Source organism: Cygnus olor, chromosome 5 (genome assembly GCF_009769625.2).
Source record: "Cygnus olor isolate bCygOlo1 chromosome 5, bCygOlo1.pri.v2, whole genome shotgun sequence".
Lineage (NCBI taxonomy): Eukaryota > Metazoa > Chordata > Aves > Anseriformes > Anatidae > Cygnus > Cygnus olor.
In genome coordinates, this window is record NC_049173.1 from 23,002,857 (window position 1) to 23,020,310 (window position 17,454).

Below are 17,454 nucleotides of genomic sequence, written 5' to 3' on the forward strand. Positions count from 1 at the left end.
CTTCCTCCAGACCTCCTCCCCCTCAGGGAGCCCAGCGGGCGGGCCCAGGCTGCCGGACACAGGCGGCGGGCGCACACCGGGACCCACGGGGACCCACGGGGGGCTCTCCGGGCACCGCCTCTCCCGGGGGGCTGCAGGGGGCCCCGCCGGCCTGGAGGCTCGGCCAGGCTCCGGCGAGGCCGCCGGACTACATCTCCCATGAAGCCTCGCGCTTCCGACGCATGCGCCGCAGCGGCGGACGCCCTCCCCCCGCTCACCGCGGCCTGGCTCTGGAGAAGACGGCGGCGGCGGCGGCAAGATGGCGCTCACCAGGTGTGTCCCGCGGGCCCCCCACGGGCCTCCCCCGGGCCCCTGCCGCCGGCTGCCGCCCCCCGGCCTCCCCGCGGCTCCCCGGCCGCCGCGGGAGGCTCCAGCCGGCGATAGGGGCCGCGCTCCGGGGGTGTTCTGCCGGGCCGCGGCCCGCCCCCCCCCCCAGGCCCCGGGCCCGCTGAGGGGCCGGGCCGCGGGGCGCTGGGGGCTGAGGCGGGCCTGGGGAGGGGGGGGGGGATTTGGGGAATGGGTTGCTGGGGTCTCGCCCCCGCTCGTCTGCTCCGCGGGAAGGGGGAGCTCCGCCGCCGGGCTGGCGGTGACGGGAGCCCTGGGGCTCTCCCGCGGTTCTCCTTACCGAGGGCTGGGGGCTTTGTTGCAAGCTGCTGCCTCGCCTACAGGCCTCAGGAGCGCGGCTCCGCTGGGCTGAAAGGCCGACCTGCGGGGAGCTGAGCGCTGCCTGACAAAGCGCGTACAAGGGCTGCGGGGTCTGCGTGAGCTGGAAAATAGGAAGTCGGGAAATAGGGTTTTGGCTTCTCGACTTTGGCCGGGAGGTATCTAAGGTTGGGGGGAGGCTGTCGACAGGTCTGTTTGTGGGCATTTGCCTTGAGAGAAGGGGAGGGAGAGTCGGTTAGACTGTTTTGTTTTCTCGTTCGATGCTGGTGGAAAGAGTACACAGAGGTGTGTGACACTCTTGTTAGAGAATGGCCGTTGTCACACACCAGTTGAAGCAAGGTGGAATATGGGTGGATTTAACATGGGATTTTATAGGAGTCCTCCAGAATGCTGAGAAAGCACAAGCTGCTTTTTCCCCATTTCAGAAAACCTCTCTTGTTTATGAGTGCGATGCATAAGTTTCATAAATTGTTTCTAAATAAGTCTGCATAGACCTATGGTAGAGAAGATTTAATAATTTAAATAGATTTAAATTAGTAGTAGACTCAAGTGTAGGTTGAGTTTGACTGTGGGAAATTCTGAGAATTAACTTTTTGTGTCTTTTCTTTTTTTCCGGTGGCTGTCTATGGGTGTGCAGTTTTTTACCAGCTCCAACCCAGCTGTCTCAAGACCAGCTAGAACTAGAAGAAAGAGCAAGAGCTCAGAGATCTAGGCAGACTGCTCTAGTCTCATCACGAAGGGAACCTCCCCCGTATGGTTACCGGAAAGGATGGATACCACGCGTACTAGAGGTAGATATTTAAACAGACGCTGTAGCAGTATGTATGTGTTAATGAGAAAAGAAATATCTTTTCTAGAGGAGAAGTAAACTCTGAGCATCACAAACATAATGCAGAGAACTGTGCGCAGCCTTACTACATGCAGAATTCCCGTCCAGCCTGAGGGATGTATTCTTGGGTTGGGGGAAGTTGCTGTAATTAACCGAGCTACTTTAAAAGTTTGATGCCAAACAGCATGTTATAAGGTTTCTTCTCTTCAGAGGTTGTTTTATGGAAATAGGTCTGTGGTATTCTGGTTTATGGCCTGTGAATGTAATGATGCTCTGTAAAGGATATCTATATCATCCCTCCGTCGTTATTTGTTTAATACACACCCAGATTATAGCTGGAATAAGTGAACAGGTAGATAGCCAAGAACAGAATGCCGTGTGGTTCTGTGTGTATTGTGTTCTTAGGGTAAAAAAAGGTAGCTGCTACTGGGGGATAGGGAGGGAGAAATTCATGTTAGAGTTGGGAGAAAACTTCTAAATTTGACAGATATTCATTGTTTACGTATGTTACTGGCAAAATGCTTTTGGATGGTGTTAGGTGTATTTAGCTATAATCCTTGTCAGTTCAATGTGATCTCAACCAGAATTGTTAAAAGGTAGAACGGCAAATACAGATGTATAGTTCCAATTCCAAAGTGTTTTGGAGCAGTTTTTCCACTGTGAGCCACAAAACCTTGCAGATTTTGAAATGGTATTTGACGTAACATCTGAGACCTACTGTGATGAGTCAGAAACCACTGCTCTTGGGACAAGGCACGCTCTCCAGGTTTTGATACAGTATTTCTTGTATGATCCTGCTATTTCTTGTGTGATCCTGCGTTGTTCCCAAATGCTGTCATTGCATGAGTTTTTAACAGCCTTACTCTCATATTTCTGAATTAGTCCCATTGTCTTAAAGATTAATGCAGCACCTTAGTGATCCATTAGTGGTAGATAAGGTGACTTCAAACGCTAATTCCTGTGGTTGTCTGAACTAAAATATTTTTATGGGGTTTCCGCGTTTAATAAAGCGTGGGGTATTAAAATTTATCCTTTCACTTCAGTTCCCACCTACACTTTTCATTACTAAAGTTAAAATTTTCATGCTTATTCTTTCAAGTGTTAGCAAAAACAACTTCTTAAGAAGTCAGGTCAAACAGTTTCCAGCATCACCAGGCCACAAAATGATAGACATCTCAAAAGAGTGTCAGGGACTTCCCTTTCTGCCTCATAAACAAATGCAAATTCTTCAGTAGTAGTTGCTTATGAAATACAACCTTTATCCAGTGATCCTAGAATGCCACCACTGAAAAACAATATCCGTTTTTAGTAGATCCAGTTATGTAAAAAAAATCTGAGGAAGGACTGGCTTTTGTTCTGGCTGGTGCTCGAGCATCGATTCTGTAACTATGTGTTGAATGTGGGACATCCAGCGGAAGGCTTTAAATAACTGAAGCCGTATTTCAGGGAGCGCTTGAAGCCAGCACAAGCATGTGCTGCTTTGGAAGGAAGCCTTCTGCCCGCTTGCTCCAGCCTCAGTCCACGCTGTCTGTTGCAGTGGTGTTAATTATTTGGTCCCCTGGTGAATATGGAGGGGGATCAGTCTACCTAAGACAACTATTCCTTTCCCTTGGGAAAAAAAAAAAAGGCAATGCCAGCACAACGGAGGGTGGGGAGATACTGGTGCTGCTTTAAGCAAGTGCTTCCTTTGAAGAACTGCTTTTGAAGCCATAGCCTGAAGTTGGTCTAGCAACAGTACCAGTTCCATGTGTGTCTTCAGTGTTACTGAGTCAGGGTGGTCTGTTCGAAGAGGTCTTTATTTTACTCGCGTTCCTTAGAGGCTTTTAGAGCAACAGGTTGAACAAGAGGAGAAATAAACTGTTAAGAATACTGGGCTTTTGGGTGCTTGCCCAGTTTTCAATGTACTCGCATGTGAAAATAAGGAAATAGATAGCTGGCATCGGTACCATTGTACAGCCATGAGCTGCAGGCTTGAAAGGAATGGAAAGCTTTTTTAATTTCTTCACTTCATTGTGGTGTGATAAGTAAAATTACAGTAGTGGTAATTTTATGATGAAAATCTCTACTGGTTATTTTTTTCTTACTTCCACCGTTGCTTTATTACAGCAGATAAGTTCCTGAAGTTGTAATTAATAACTTGCATGTGAATTGATCACGTACTGTCTGTCATACTGTAGTGCCTGCATGTTCCAGCCAGTGATATAGGCTATTTCTCTGTGCAAGAAATAATTCAAGATACTTCTCTGCAAGATGTCTATGCGTTTTAATGTCTTTTCTTTTAACAAGTGTAAGTTCTGTAGTCAATTGCTCTCTTACGAGAGCAATTTTGCTCTAATATTGTAAATCTGCTAGAGCATTTATCAGTTTCATTTTGTTAAAATCAATCCATTGCTTTGTTCCTTTCCCACCAGTACAAATGTTATGCTATGTTTTTGTCTTTCAGTCGTTCACAACTTTTTCTTTTGTGTAGGATTTTGGAGATGGCGGTGCTTTCCCAGAAATTCATGTGGCCCAATATCCGTTGGATATGGGCCGAAAGAAGAAAATGTCCAATGCTTTGGCTGTTCAGGTGGATGCAGAAGGAAAAATAAAATACGATGCAATTGCTCGACAAGGACAATCAAAGGACAAGGTAATATTTTTTTCAAATGCGTAGATTGGGATGTATACCTGGAGGAGTTACCTGTGCAGTTGCCAAAATTGCAGAAAGTTAATGTCTGTAGGATTTTGTATTTTAACTGTGTCTCAGTTGAGTAACAAAAGTGTTACATCTTGTATATTCTAGTCCTGTTTATCTTAAAAGACTGCAACATCTTTCAAAAAGAAATGAGTTCAAATCATTTAGACTCCATGCTGTCATATGGATAGAAAGTAGTCTGACAAAATGTAAACAATACAGTGGTAACGTTGTTATTGCGGGGACTTTCATTGTATTTTGATCAGACCTTAGCGTCTGGAATTATTTGTCAAGAGGAGGATGCTAAAATACTAAAATACATTTATAGAATTCTGTGATGCTAAATACTTGAGAATAAATAGACATTTGACTTATCCCAAAATGGAAAAAAAATTGGAGCAGAAGAGTATGCAAGAAGTAACAATCATGCTGTTTTTTTGGGGAGAAGCTTTAGGACAAATAAGAAGGGAAAAAAAGAAAAAAGTGTTGTTAAACCCCAATTCTTACGACTTTGTCAAAATACATCTTCACCTATAGGATCAGATTCAGTTTTCACATAGTAAACCTGTTTGGATTTGAACATCAGCATCTAAGTATATTTGAAAAAGAACTAGAAATGATGATAAACTTCGGAACAGAATGACTGATCTTCGGCTGTGCCTCATTTCGTTCAGAATTAGGAAAATGCTCTAAAGAATAAGATTTCTTCACAGTACTGTACTCCAGCATTGCTCTCTGCTGCTAAAGAATCTCAAGCAAGAGCTTGGAAAGCAGTTAAGAAACTAAGTTCTAGCAAAGTTAAATTTAAGCTATTAATGTTTGTCATTATTTGATTCATGAAGATCTGCATCAGCGTTTATTAAGTTATCTGTATGGAATCTATAAAAAGCAGGCATTTTCTCATTTTGTGGCCATACTGAGCAGTATGGCAGAGATGAGTAGCTCTTCCAAAACTGAACTCTGGTAGCAGCTGGGCTGGAATTAGGGTTTCCTGACTTCCTTCTCTCAGCTCTTTCTTCTGGATCAGTTTAATTCCAATTGCATCCAGCAGAATGTAAATGCTGAGATTAAAGACAAAATATTGTGACTTAAGGGAGAGTAAAACTGCAGGAAGATTAGGTATTTGAAACAATTTCACTGGAAGACCTGATACTAGTAAATATGCCATAGGGAGCAGTTCTTCAGTGAGTAGTGAGTTGAATACTGTGAAATATTTTCTGTAAGATAGAGGTTTTGATAGCACAGTGTCAGTAGGATTACATAGAAAAGTTTTACTATCCTGAGAGCAGCAGTCATAATTTAAATATTTCTTCAGTCTTAGAGTTAAGAGAAACAGATACTTAGTAGCCTGTGAGAAATGAGATGGAGTTTGTGACACTGTTCTGTGAGCTACTTGTTTGGTCTGAGTTAAGAAGCAGACTTTGCTTTTGCTACAGTTTATGGATTTTTTTGAAGTTGAATTTAGTGTTCTGCCTGCTTGTAGAGGCAGCAGTTCCATCATCAGGCCCTGTATCTAGGTGGCTTGTCAGCAATTTCTGCTGTAGTACTGGTTCATCTCTCTTGCATCTGTTCCCTTAGATATTTAAAAAATAGTTGCTTCAGAGAGTTTTCCTTGAAAAATGCTGACATAATGGAGATAGTCTGACAAGCCTTCTGTTTGGGGCTGGCAGAAAGTCTGCTAGATGCGAAAGACGGCATAATGTTGATAGATCTGGATGCACGACCTTATGGATCGAGGGATGCAGTTCCATGTGGTTATCCAGAGGAAAGACTTCCAGCACTAGCTGTACGGCTAGCTCTTGTGCTGCTGTGAATTCTGCCAATACTTCCTGTACTCACATGACTGGAAGACAGGCTAAAATAAGGCTTGGGGCATCAATAATTGACATACAATGGTGAAACTAATGCTCTGTCTCCTTAATAGGAAAAAAAAGGACGTAATTGCTTACTGCGTTTTTATTAGGGCAGAAAAAAGAGTGAAATTAAAGAATGGAATTATTAGGTCCGTTACTTGTTTCCTGGCAAGAGTGATTTTTCTGTGCAGGAGATAGATTTCTTCTTTTTGGTCCAAGGCTGTGGCTTAGACATGAATAGAGAAAAAAGGACCACAAATCTTGTCTACAGTTTTCTTTCAAGATAGTGAATTCAGTTGAAACATTCGTAAGGGAATAGTTCCACCGCTGAAGGAACTCCTGTCACAGCAATGGGACAGGTGAAGAGAACATGAATAGAACTAAAATAATTTCAAAAGTACTCGTTACTCATAACATATTCGCCTTCCTCACAGAGTTTGATTTGAGAGCTCGTTGCCTGTTTTTTTTCTGTGGTGTGCTTGTCAGGCTTTGAAACAGAGTTGTAACAACTTCTGAGGTGTTACGTGCCTCATATGGAGGAATCAGAGGAAGGCACTCATTCTGCAAAGCTTAATAGTAGCTTCTTGACTTATATGTAAGATTGATGAGCACTGTACAGAGCTCTTCTGGATATATAGAATAAAATGTATTGAGAGGAAGGATTTCAGTGTTAAATGAAGAACGTTCTGTCAAGACACGTGCCTCTGTCAGGTGTCTTGTGGGAACTCTGAATGCGATTGATGACTAAATCCTACCATGAGCTAGTTAGGTAAGATTGTTCTTTTTCTGATGGTACAATGGCATGTAGATTTCTAATTGCTGCCTGTTAAGGCTGCCTCATCCAGAAAAAGAATTGTCTGTCTGTACCAAAAATTGAGTGTTTCACTTGCGGCTAGGAGATTCTGCTTTTCAGGCCAATGCTTCATTTTAAATTCCCTACATGAAAAATGGTAGGGAATGAGCATATTACAATATCAAACGGACCCAGTTTCCTCTTGATCCTGGATCAATAAAACATCTGAATTTCAATGTTAAAATGGTGTAAATGTGTAGAAAAACAACACAGTGCAACAACATCTTTCATTTGCCTGTCTGTATCACCTCAGAAAAAGGACTCCAGTTAGGACGTGCAAGTGTGTCAGGTTTTGATGAAGACAAAAAATGTGGTGGTTTCAGCCAAATTTCATGCATGTTATTGATTTCTTCCACATTACTGCAGCTTTCCGTTTGCATGCATTATTCTAGGGTTTAACTAGTTCATGTAACTCATTTGTACCTCAGTATGCTGTAGTTTTGAGGGAATCTCTTAGATTTTTTTTTCCTATTTTGTCTTTTGGGATAATCCGAATGATTTCAGCATACCTGGTTCTTTGTTCAGCAAGACATCTGGATATAGAATTAAATAGAGGACCGCTGCTCTGCAGTTATCTTTCATTCAGCTCTTAAGATGCTGCGATATTGTTTTTGCTAATGTAAAGGATTAAAGTTTTAGGAGTGAAAGATGAGAAGCAGTAAATGGCTCATGTGTCAAATTAATACTGAGGCTAAAGGTCTATTTCATAGTTGGACATGTACTTTATAATAAACTTGAAATAATAGCTATAATAACTTTTAACTTTTTGAATTAAGACTTTCTGATGTCATTTGTTGGATAAATGTGAAACATCAGTGCAGTATAATAGAGTTTTTCCCCCTGTAATTATCTAATAACATTCTTCCCGTACATTTTAAATTGGGACTTAAAACCTGGTGACAGCTAGTTGCGTGTTCTATGAAGACTGAAGTGCCTGTATAAGGGGAAGTGTTGAGAAAAGATTACGTGAGCGTTTTTTTCCAAGAACATAGAAAATGTAATGAAATGAAAAATTCTAGATACTGAAAAAGATGTGTATGAAAATCTTAAGGAATCCTTGAGAACAGAAATATAAACTTGACTTTTCTGTTTGTTTTGAAGCCTGAAGAAGGAGAAGCATAGGAAAGGGAAGCAGGAAACTGTGCCTAGTTCCAGTTCTGAAAGTGATTTATGTAATTGTATTTCATCAGATTGCTGTTGGTTTTTTTGCCAATATCCCATCTGTGAATTGGACTGAAGAATACATTCTTATTCTGTGGAAGTCATTGAGCAATGTGTAATTGTATACAATAAATGCATTACAATTAATTGTTGTATACAATTTAATTAATACCTAAAACTTAATCAAGGCCTGAAATATTCATTTGCAATACTGCTATTTATTTGTGTTCTCCAGCACTAATAAAATATGTTGTCTTTCAGATTATTTACAGCAAATACACGGATCTTGTCCCAAAAGAGGTCATGAATGTGGATGATCCTGAACTGCAAAGACCAGATGAGGAGACAATTAGAGAGGTATTGTAGGCACTGATGTGCCTGGTTATCGGAGGTACATTGTATGTCTTGCATATTTGATGAGATGCGTACTGTGGTATTTTTGCCTTCAGATAACAGAGAAGACAAGAGCAGCCTTGGAGAAATCAGTCTCACAGAAAATTGCAGCAGCCATGCCAGTTCGAGCAGCTGACAAATTAGCTCCTGCGCAGTACATTCGGTATGTATTGCTGGTGCATGTGTAAGATGTTACATATAGAATCAGAATATTCCTATAATTTGTGAGAACAGAAATTCCTCTTAAATTCTTTTCTCCTGTAAGTAGGATAAAACTAGTTTGTGTACTTTGAATTAGCCTGCTGATGATAACAGAGTTTGAAGTGTGCTAAAGTATGTCAACGTGTCATGAGTTGTGGCACTTAAGGAGGCTTATTGCTGTAGCAACAAAATACAGATTTGTCAGGGAGGACTATGGATGACGCTGCCCTGGAAACAGACTCCTTACTGGGAATTACAAGCTAAAACAAGGGATATAACAAGATTCTTCCTGTGTATTTAAAAAAAAAAAAAATTGGATTTATTAGGAAGTTGGTCCTTGCTTATAATGGCTTTCTGAATCTAGGTTGAAACAGGAGAATGTGGCCCTGGGAAGACGCATTCTGTCTAGTGTAGTTGATTACCTGCATATAGTCCAACATCCTCCGTGCAGTTACCTGCTCCTGGCATTTACAGTGGAAGAGTCTTTAACTGGTGTGGATAAAATTAAAATGCAGCTAGAGCAGTAAATTGAATAAAATCTGAGGTGGGAAGGGAATACCCGGCTGGCTGCCCGCAGAGAGTTGAAGCGCTTTGTTTTATCCAGGTACACACCGTCACAGCAAGGCGTTGCCTTCAACTCTGGAGCAAAACAGAGAGTTATTCGGATGGTGGAAATGCAGAAGGATCCTATGGAGCCTCCAAGATTCAAGTAAGTATTCAAAACTTCTTCATAAAAAATAAAAGATTCTGAAGTATATTCCCATACAACATGCTGATAGTAGTTTTTTTGTTAATTGTTCAGAATTAACAAGAAGATTCCACGTGGACCACCTTCTCCTCCAGCGCCTGTAATGCACTCTCCCAGTAGAAAGGTATGAAATACCATAGCTGTTCTAATTTTTAACTTCTAGGTGGATTCCCAAATTCTACTTTGATCCAGTTCATTTCTGTGCACCTTCTCTTCCTTGTCCTTTTAACATGATGTTAAGTGGTAGGTTGGTGCCCAATGAAGATTATTTTTTCATTTGGACAGTTCTGAAAGTACCTCTTTTCCTATGTAACTTGTCAAAGTTTGAGTAGGTTTCTCATGGATTTTATGCAGGTCTTTATTGCTGGGGTTGTCTGTGGTGTGAATGAGTACACAAACTTTAGCCTTGGTGTACTCATGCTACTCATAAACAACACAATAGGGCTTTTCTTGTATTGCGAAGGATTATCTTCTCTCTGAGAGATGAGCATAGTGGTTCATCAGTTTTTTACAAGTTGAACTGCCATTAAATTTTCAAGCGTTAACAAGCTGGCTGTAAGTTCTGGTCTGTGTGATGACAGCTTAAGAGGGTGGCTGAATAGCTATGTTGTAACTTCCTTCAGTGTTATCAAAGGTACAGTGCAGAAATGAACATCTCCTTGCTGCTAAGAAGGGTTGTTTTCTTGTAGCGGTGTCCTGAAGCTTGTACTCTAACTCACATCAATAGTTTTATAGCTGCCTTTGAGAAAGAAAACAGTATGTCCTTTTGCTATAAATCTAAAGATGACTTTGCCTTCTCTCCTCTATCAGATGACTGTGAAAGAGCAACAAGAGTGGAAAATTCCTCCATGCATTTCAAACTGGAAGAATGCAAAGGTAATTAAGTTGTCATAAACTCACCTTTCTAATACTGCACCTTACTGGGGGACATCTCTGAATGATGTACAGCCTGAATAATACTGGTTTTAAATCCCTAGAGTGACATAAACTGGCTTCTTCCAGCGTGGAGAACATACAGTTGTACAGCTCAGTTTTTCTCTCTCTGGCATATTAGAGTTGTTAAATTGACAACAGTACAGAGCAGAGGGAATATATTACTTCATGGCTGAGATTATACGTTTTGAGAGGAAAAAAATGACATTAGTTAAAATCCCTATAATAGTGCACTATGTGGAGCTTGAAACCAAAGTCTCTGGAGCTCACAAACTAAAGCGATCTACACTGAAAAAGGGAAAGGTAATTCTTAGAGAACCAAGCATGTTTCTTTTTTGTGCTATAGTCAGTCTCTGGAAAGTTACCCTTTTGGTGTTTTTGCACTCGTTTACCCTTATTAGTGGTTAGCTTAGCTATTTTTATTTCTTGTTGAGTAGGTATGTCCTATACCTTCGTTTTTTTTTTCAGTAGCTAAGTTTCTGTTCAGAGAGAAAGGAGAATTTATATAATATCCTGCAATGACCAGTCTAATTGTTCTCAAACATAACAAGCTGTTGTTGTGAGGAGGCCTCTCTGAATGGAGGAAGGAAAGGCTGCATGTTTTGAAGTTATTTTTCTACCCAAACACAGCTGTATAACTGGGACTGACACTAATTAGTAGATCGAATTTTAGGTTACAGATGCTAATACCAAAGCAAAAAATGTGTAGAGCTCTCTAAAGAATCTTAAAATGTCTTCTATAAATACTTCCAGTTTTCAGCTTCTAAAGGCAAAGCTGGCATTTACTGTCTTTTGCTTTTGCTAGCAGCCTTGCCCCTTACTTTCTCATTTTTGAATCAGCTGACCTCTTCATAGGTATGAAAACAGTTTGGGGAAAGTTTTAAGCACAAACAGTAAAACCGTATAGAGACTAAGAAAGCTAATATCTGTAGTTCTTAACAAAAAGAAAAAGTGGAGCTTATTAATCAAGAGCTCGTTCTCATTTCTATGAAGATGCAACTTGAATGGAAAATGTGATCTAGATTTGAGATGGGGTGGAATTGGAGGGAAGCTTAATATTGCCTGGTATGAATCTGGAGTACGTATAAAAGAGGTTTATTGCAGCCTATTTATGAATGGCCAAGTTCTGTGTTTTGTGTTTTGTTTTTTTCTTACACAATGAATCTAATAGTTTGCTATTAAAAATGTCAATGTCTGTGATTAACTGCCTATCTGTTTCCACTTTAGGGTTACACAATTCCATTAGACAAGCGTCTGGCTGCAGATGGCAGAGGATTGCAGACTGTTCATATTAATGAAAACTTTGCCAAGCTCGCTGAGGCTCTCTATATAGCTGACAGAAAGGTCAGGTGGTTGTTGAAACTGCTCTGTTTCATGTGGTTTTAACCTTCATTATATGTTTATTTCCTTGAGAAGATCAACTGGGAATAGGCTATAGCGTTTTGGTCTGTCCTGCTTCTGGGCTTCCATAAGGTTTTATCCCCAGTATCTTAAGAGTCAGTGGCTCAGTGTGGGTTAAATTATTGGATGTGGTGTCTGTTGTTTCTGAGCCTGAAGTGGTTATCTGGCTTTGAACTTTAACTACGTAGCTCAATTCCTTCCCTGTTTACTGTGTAGTTCTAGGACAGGTGATCTGCTTGCGTCCCACCTGCTAGCTTTCTGTCATTTTAACTAGGGGTCTTATGTGTACAGGCTCGTGAGGCTGTAGAGATGCGTGCCCAGGTGGAGAGGAAAATGGCTCAGAAAGAAAAGGAGAAACATGAGGAAAAGCTCCGAGAAATGGCCCAGAAAGCAAGGGAGAGAAGAGCAGGGATCAAAACCCATGTTGAAAAAGGTACGTTTCTTTGTTACAAAGATGCTGCGGTGTTGTTTTTTTTAACACTTTCTGAAGTGCGCGTTTGCAGAAATAACCTGAGAATTTATAATACTTAAATGTCAACTATAAGCATGACATCTCTTCTTATGTCTTCCCTTCAACAGTCAGTGTATTTGGTTACTTAGTGGGGGTCTGTTTTGGTGGGATCTGAGTTTAATACACTGCTGTGAGGTTGAGTGTGTACAGGTTTAGGACTTTGAGAAATTCATAATTGCAACTGGATCAGTACACGTAATGGCTTTCATGGACTGTTATAATTGATATTTTTTTCAGAAAACAATTGTTCTGACTTCATCTATGAGAACTAAACCATCTTTAAGTTTTCAAAGATGATAAATAATATTTTGTCTCATATTATAATTGGTCTTATAGAGCTATAGTTTTGTTGGCCACTAGGCACAAAATCTAATAACCTAACTAAATCATAACCATTGTGGTAAGTCTTATGTCTTGATTTAAATTACATTTCAAAGATCAAGGTGTTGAATTTACAGAACAGTTCTCTTACTTTGCTAAAAGGTGGAGGATATGGTCATACAGTACCAAATACTGCAGCTGGGGTGGACTCACCTCTTTCCAACAGTGCAGGCAGGGGGACTGGCAGGCTGGAGAGCAGCTCTGCTGAAAAACGCCCGGGAGTGCTGAACATAAGCCAGCAGCGTGCCCTGGCAGTAGCAATATTGCAAGGGGCATACTAAGCTGCATCAGCGGGAATGTAGCCATGAGGTTAAGGAAAGGAACAGTTTCCCTTTACTGATCGTCTGTTAGACTGCACCTGGAATATGGTACAAGATGGACATTGATAAACTGGAGTGAGTTCAGTGGAGGGTCGCCAAAATGGTCAGGTGGCTGGAGCATCTGCATAGTAAGATGCTGAGAGGAATGAAGCTTGTTGTTCTACCTGGGGAAGAGATGGCTTGGGGGTACCTAATGGCAGCCTGGTTTGATTTCAGCATTGATCCTGCTTTGGGCAGGAGGTTGAAATAGACACTCCTTCCAATCCAAGTGATCTAATGATACCGAGTCACGGAAGGTTCTTCCAGGCACTTAGATGCTTGTGTTTGAACAACATTTTTATACTTTTTTATACATTTTATACTTTATACTATACTAATTTTATATATATATATATATATATATATCTTTTTATACTTTGGGTCTCTTGTCAAGGACAGTTAACTGCTTGTGGCATGAGAAAGTTTTCCATGTGGTGTTTATTTAAAATGTAACATTTTAAACAGTGCTAAGGGTCAATTCTCTTTTGGAAATGAATACTGAATTCATCACTGTGCCAATACTTGTGCCATAGTTAATTCAGACTTCAGTAGTTGTCTATAATGAACAATCTTGCATTTGTTCAGAGGATGGAGAAGCTAGAGAAAGGGATGAAATAAGACATGACCGGCGCAAAGAGAGACAGCATGACAGAAATCTCTCCAGGGCAGCCCCTGACAAAAGGTGAGTCACAGTGATACATCCTGTATTTTCTATGAGATCTAAACAGTATCAGTGGCTTTGTTCCTTGAAGCTGTTCATGGGAAGTGAGCTTAGATTTATGAATGTAAGCTCAAGTATCTTGTTCCTCTCAGCCAGTAAGATTTCTGAGTACAAATGGCTTCTGTACGCTTAAAATCTCTAATATATTAAAAGTAGATTGCACAGCCTTTCTAGAATATAATGAACACCATTTTGTGAAAAAAATAAATATGACATTTTAGACCAAGTCAGCTGGATATAAATTGCAGATAGTGGAAAGTAAATTTAAATGTTAATCCCAGCTGAACATAACTTTGCAAATGCTTCCTTTTCTAGGAGACAAATTTTAAATGTTACCTAGTAAAGAACAGTAAGGGCTAACATATGGTATCTGGGGCAAATTGTTAGCAGCTAATACAAAATTGGCTTGCAGTTGAGTATATCAACAAATACAGTTTATCTGATTTAATAAAGATTAAAATTTCAAATTCAGGTCAAAGCTGCAGAGAAATGAAAACAGAGATATCAGTGAAGTTATTGCCCTAGGGGTACCCAACCCTAGGCCATCCAATGAAGTCCAGTATGACCAGAGGCTGTTCAACCAGACCAAGGTAAAAATACCTTTTCACAGCTGTATATTTTTCTATGAGAACACACCAACAGTTCATCCTGCCCTAGTGAGCATGGCTAGAGCCCTAAAGGGACCTTATTTTTATGGATGGTGTGGATGAGCTCTGAAAGACACCTCTACATAACTGGTAGCAAACTACTGATCTTCCTTATCCATAGCTGATGCCACAAAAATGGGATATTCAAAATGTATAACTGGATTGAAGTGGATTGGGTTTATGGGGAGAAAGTGTATGTGTTTTGCCTTCAAGTTGCAGCAACTTCATTTTCTTTTGTATAAATGCACTGATTGAATAGGGGAAATGTGCTCTGAAAGAGAAGCAAGTAAATACTTGCCATTCCCATTACTGCTTCTGTGAAAAAAAACCCTTCTGAAGATATAGATAGTGAACAGCAACATTTGTTGTCCCTGAACTTTGTACTATTGAGAGATGAAAAAGTAGATTAGGCTTTAAAAAGTCCCTCAATAGTCCTGCAGTGTGTCAATCATTCTTTTTCACGTCTCCAATGAAAGACTTGCAGGCAGAATGGGGAAGCTGACGAATCAAAATTGAACAAGCAGGCATTTCTTCTACTTTCATGGTTTACATAAACTCGTGTGATTTGGATCAGTCAGCTTAAATCATGTTTTCCAGAAATTCTGAGTAACGTGCATTTCTGTGTGGTTGTACTTGGCCATTGTAGACAGCTGTACTTGCGGGGCAGACTGACATGATCCATTATTCTGAAATATGAATGACCTGCAACCCTTCCTGTTGCTTTCTGACAGAGTAGAAGTGGCCCTAACTGAGGCTGGTAATCATTGTGTCATGTTGTCCGGTCTTAATCCCAGAGCCAAAACTACTCATACCCTAATGAAGTGCTTGAACTCGCTGGAAATCAGTAGTAAATCACACAAAGGCATCTTTTTGTATCTGTCTGACAGCATGCCTGTATCTTCATGTTAAAATTAATTTAGCTGGTTTTGTACTTATTTGTCTTATACAGCTGTACATCTTTCTTCTTCACAGGGTATGGACAGTGGCTTTGCTGGAGGGGAGGATGAAATTTATAATGTTTATGACCAGCCTTGGAGAAGTGGAAAAGATATGGCCCAAAACATCTACAGACCAAGTAAAAATGTGGATAAGGATATGTATGGTGATGATCTAGAGGCTCGAATAAAGACAAATAGGTAAGGGGAAAAACAATACAAAATATTCTTAATTAGGGTTCTGAAGTTAAAAGCAACTGAGTATCATCTCTTTCCCCCCCCCCAGGTTTGTTCCCGACAAAGAGTTCTCTAACTCAGATCGTAACACCAGAGGGAGAGGCAGAGATGGACCAGTTCAATTTGAGGAGGATCCATTTGGTTTGGACAAATTTCTGGAAGAAGCCAAACAACATGGTGGTTCTAAACGGCCCTCTGATAGCAGCCGCCCTAAAGAACATGAGCACGAGAGCAAAAAGCGGAGGAAGGAATAAATGCCTCCGTTCCTTGAGTAGCAAAGAAATGGACTACTTGCTTGAACTTCCTTCAAAAGGCATTTTTAATATCACAGAGGTGTGTAGGGGGATGGCGTTATATAAAGCATTTCAGGACTCTTGTGTCAGGTGGAGATACATATACACGTTAGTTCTTTGACATAGGACAGCTACCCACGGAGAGCAGAAGAAGGGAGACCCCTTTGAAACATTTCACAGGGGAACCGTGCTCTAGCCAGTGATCTGACTTTGCCAATTCCCTGTTGTCCAGCATCTCAGGGTAAGAACGTAGCCCCTTCCTCCAGCTTTAGGTTTTGTATGTAGCTGAAGCTTTTATTTCATCTGTTAAAAAGCTCTCCTGCTGTATATAATTACTGTCTCATGCTATAATGGATGCCAGAGAGCTTATGGTTCAGTGTTTCTTTAGTGTGGTTCTATAGTTTATTTGAACAAGGAGGGGAAACAGCTGGATTCTGTTTTAAATCAAATACTCATTCATAGTTTCTCCATAATCTTTATTTTAGTTTCTTTACGTTTAGTGAAATAAAGCCTCCTTCCACCACTCATTTAGTCTTTTTCTTCCTTCTGCTGATTGTATCTTCTACCTTGCTGCAGTTTGACAGAGAGCTGAAAACAATGGAAATTATTCACATTAGGCAAGAAGATTAATTATTTTTAAGTTTCTGATATTGTAAAACATTTGTATGGAAGACACCTCTCCTCTTGTGTGAGCTATAATCACAAATACTAAGTTCCTGACATGAAAGTTAAAAAGATTCACAAGACAACAGTGACTTTTCTCAGCAAAACCTCTTCTAAGCTTGGAATTTGAAGTGGAACAGAAGCTAACACAGAAAATGGGAGACGTGATCACATATTTTCCTTCTGGGGAAGCTTGCCTTTCTTAAAAAATGAAGAAGCCTAATTGCCTTCTCGTTTTCATTTCACTGTAAAGAAGCATCTTAGCTCTTTTTTAGATTACACTCTACAACACGCACACCCCTGGCAGGTAAATTAAGGTGGTTATTTTACAACTTCAAGAATAAAATGTGGCAATGTTTCCAGAAATGGAGAAAATGACACTAAATATTCCTCTCGGCTAGTCATAGTACTTAATTTAATAGGATGTTAGCTGTATGCAACTATGTTACTTTCAACTCAATTCAAGACAGTAGCTTAGGGTCTGGCTTGCCACATTTCAAGACTGAATTCAGCAAACCACTGCTTGATTTCTACTTCCCTTCTGCAGCACAGTTTAACTCAGAGGTCAGCTCTTAGGAGTATGTCCTGAAATAACCACAGTCAACATACTGCTGGCAGCCTTGCAGCATCTTGCAAATTTATTCTACTCTTGACATCTCTGCATTGAAAGTTTCAGGAGACTAGCTGTCAGAACAATGCGGCTGGATTCTTACTGAGTGTTCAAAGACATTAACTGATCAGACTGCTTGTTGTGCTATATAGTGAAGCTAGGTCAGATGAAGCACATTCAAGTCTACAAGGAAATCCCTTCAGTAATTCCCCCCTATTTAGTGACCATACCAAAGGCGAATTTCTAGCTGTCACTCCACCGTCATTTGTTTTCACTGAAGTTTAAAGCTGAGCTTTATTCTGTCATCTTCCTTCTGTTCCCCAACCTAAGAATTAGATGTTGGAGT

General features: G+C 40.6%; 3 protein-coding genes across 8 annotated transcripts in view; 1 reads left to right on the forward strand and 2 right to left on the reverse strand.

The window, feature by feature from the left end:
- ADCK1 (aarF domain containing kinase 1) overlaps nucleotides 1-1,077 on the reverse strand; it is an 88,354-nt gene extending 87,277 nt beyond the window's left edge. The window contains exon 1 of one of the 3 annotated variants that reach the window (XM_040559131.1): nucleotides 665-1,077. In XM_040559131.1, coding sequence (XP_040415065.1) covers nucleotides 665-907 — 243 coding nt within the window. In that variant the 5' untranslated portion in view covers nucleotides 908-1,077. Of the gene's footprint in view, nucleotides 219-664 lie in introns of those variants that run through there. The other 2 variants (XM_040559134.1, XM_040559133.1) reach the window with 2 other exon arrangements.
- SNW1 (SNW domain containing 1) lies at nucleotides 166-16,358 on the forward strand. The gene is made up of 14 exons (XM_040559137.1): nucleotides 166-312; nucleotides 1,340-1,493; nucleotides 4,002-4,163; nucleotides 8,337-8,432; nucleotides 8,525-8,631; nucleotides 9,274-9,378; nucleotides 9,472-9,541; nucleotides 10,228-10,293; nucleotides 11,578-11,694; nucleotides 12,043-12,184; nucleotides 13,588-13,684; nucleotides 14,196-14,313; nucleotides 15,343-15,506; nucleotides 15,592-16,358. Exons 1-14 carry the CDS (start codon nucleotides 299-301, stop codon nucleotides 15,794-15,796), a joined length of 1,617 nt encoding a protein of 538 aa, XP_040415071.1. The 5' UTR covers nucleotides 166-298; the 3' UTR covers nucleotides 15,797-16,358.
- The window catches only part of LOC121071127 (SRA stem-loop interacting RNA binding protein), a 21,650-nt gene continuing 20,492 nt past the window's right edge, over nucleotides 16,297-17,454 (reverse strand). For all 4 annotated transcript variants that reach the window (XM_040559140.1, XM_040559142.1, XM_040559141.1 and 1 more), the window contains exon 7: nucleotides 16,297-16,423. In XM_040559140.1, coding sequence (XP_040415074.1) covers nucleotides 16,364-16,423 — 60 coding nt within the window. In that variant the 3' untranslated portion in view covers nucleotides 16,297-16,363. The remainder of the gene's footprint in view (nucleotides 16,424-17,454) is intronic.

Coding starts and splice junctions, on each gene's coding strand:
- SNW1 (XM_040559137.1), top strand. Junction 9,379..9,471: donor ATGGAGCCTCCAAGATTCAA/GTAAGTATTCAA, acceptor TTAATTGTTCAG/AATTAACAAGAAGATTCCAC. Junction 13,685..14,195: donor AGGGCAGCCCCTGACAAAAG/GTGAGTCACAGT, acceptor TTTCAAATTCAG/GTCAAAGCTGCAGAGAAATG.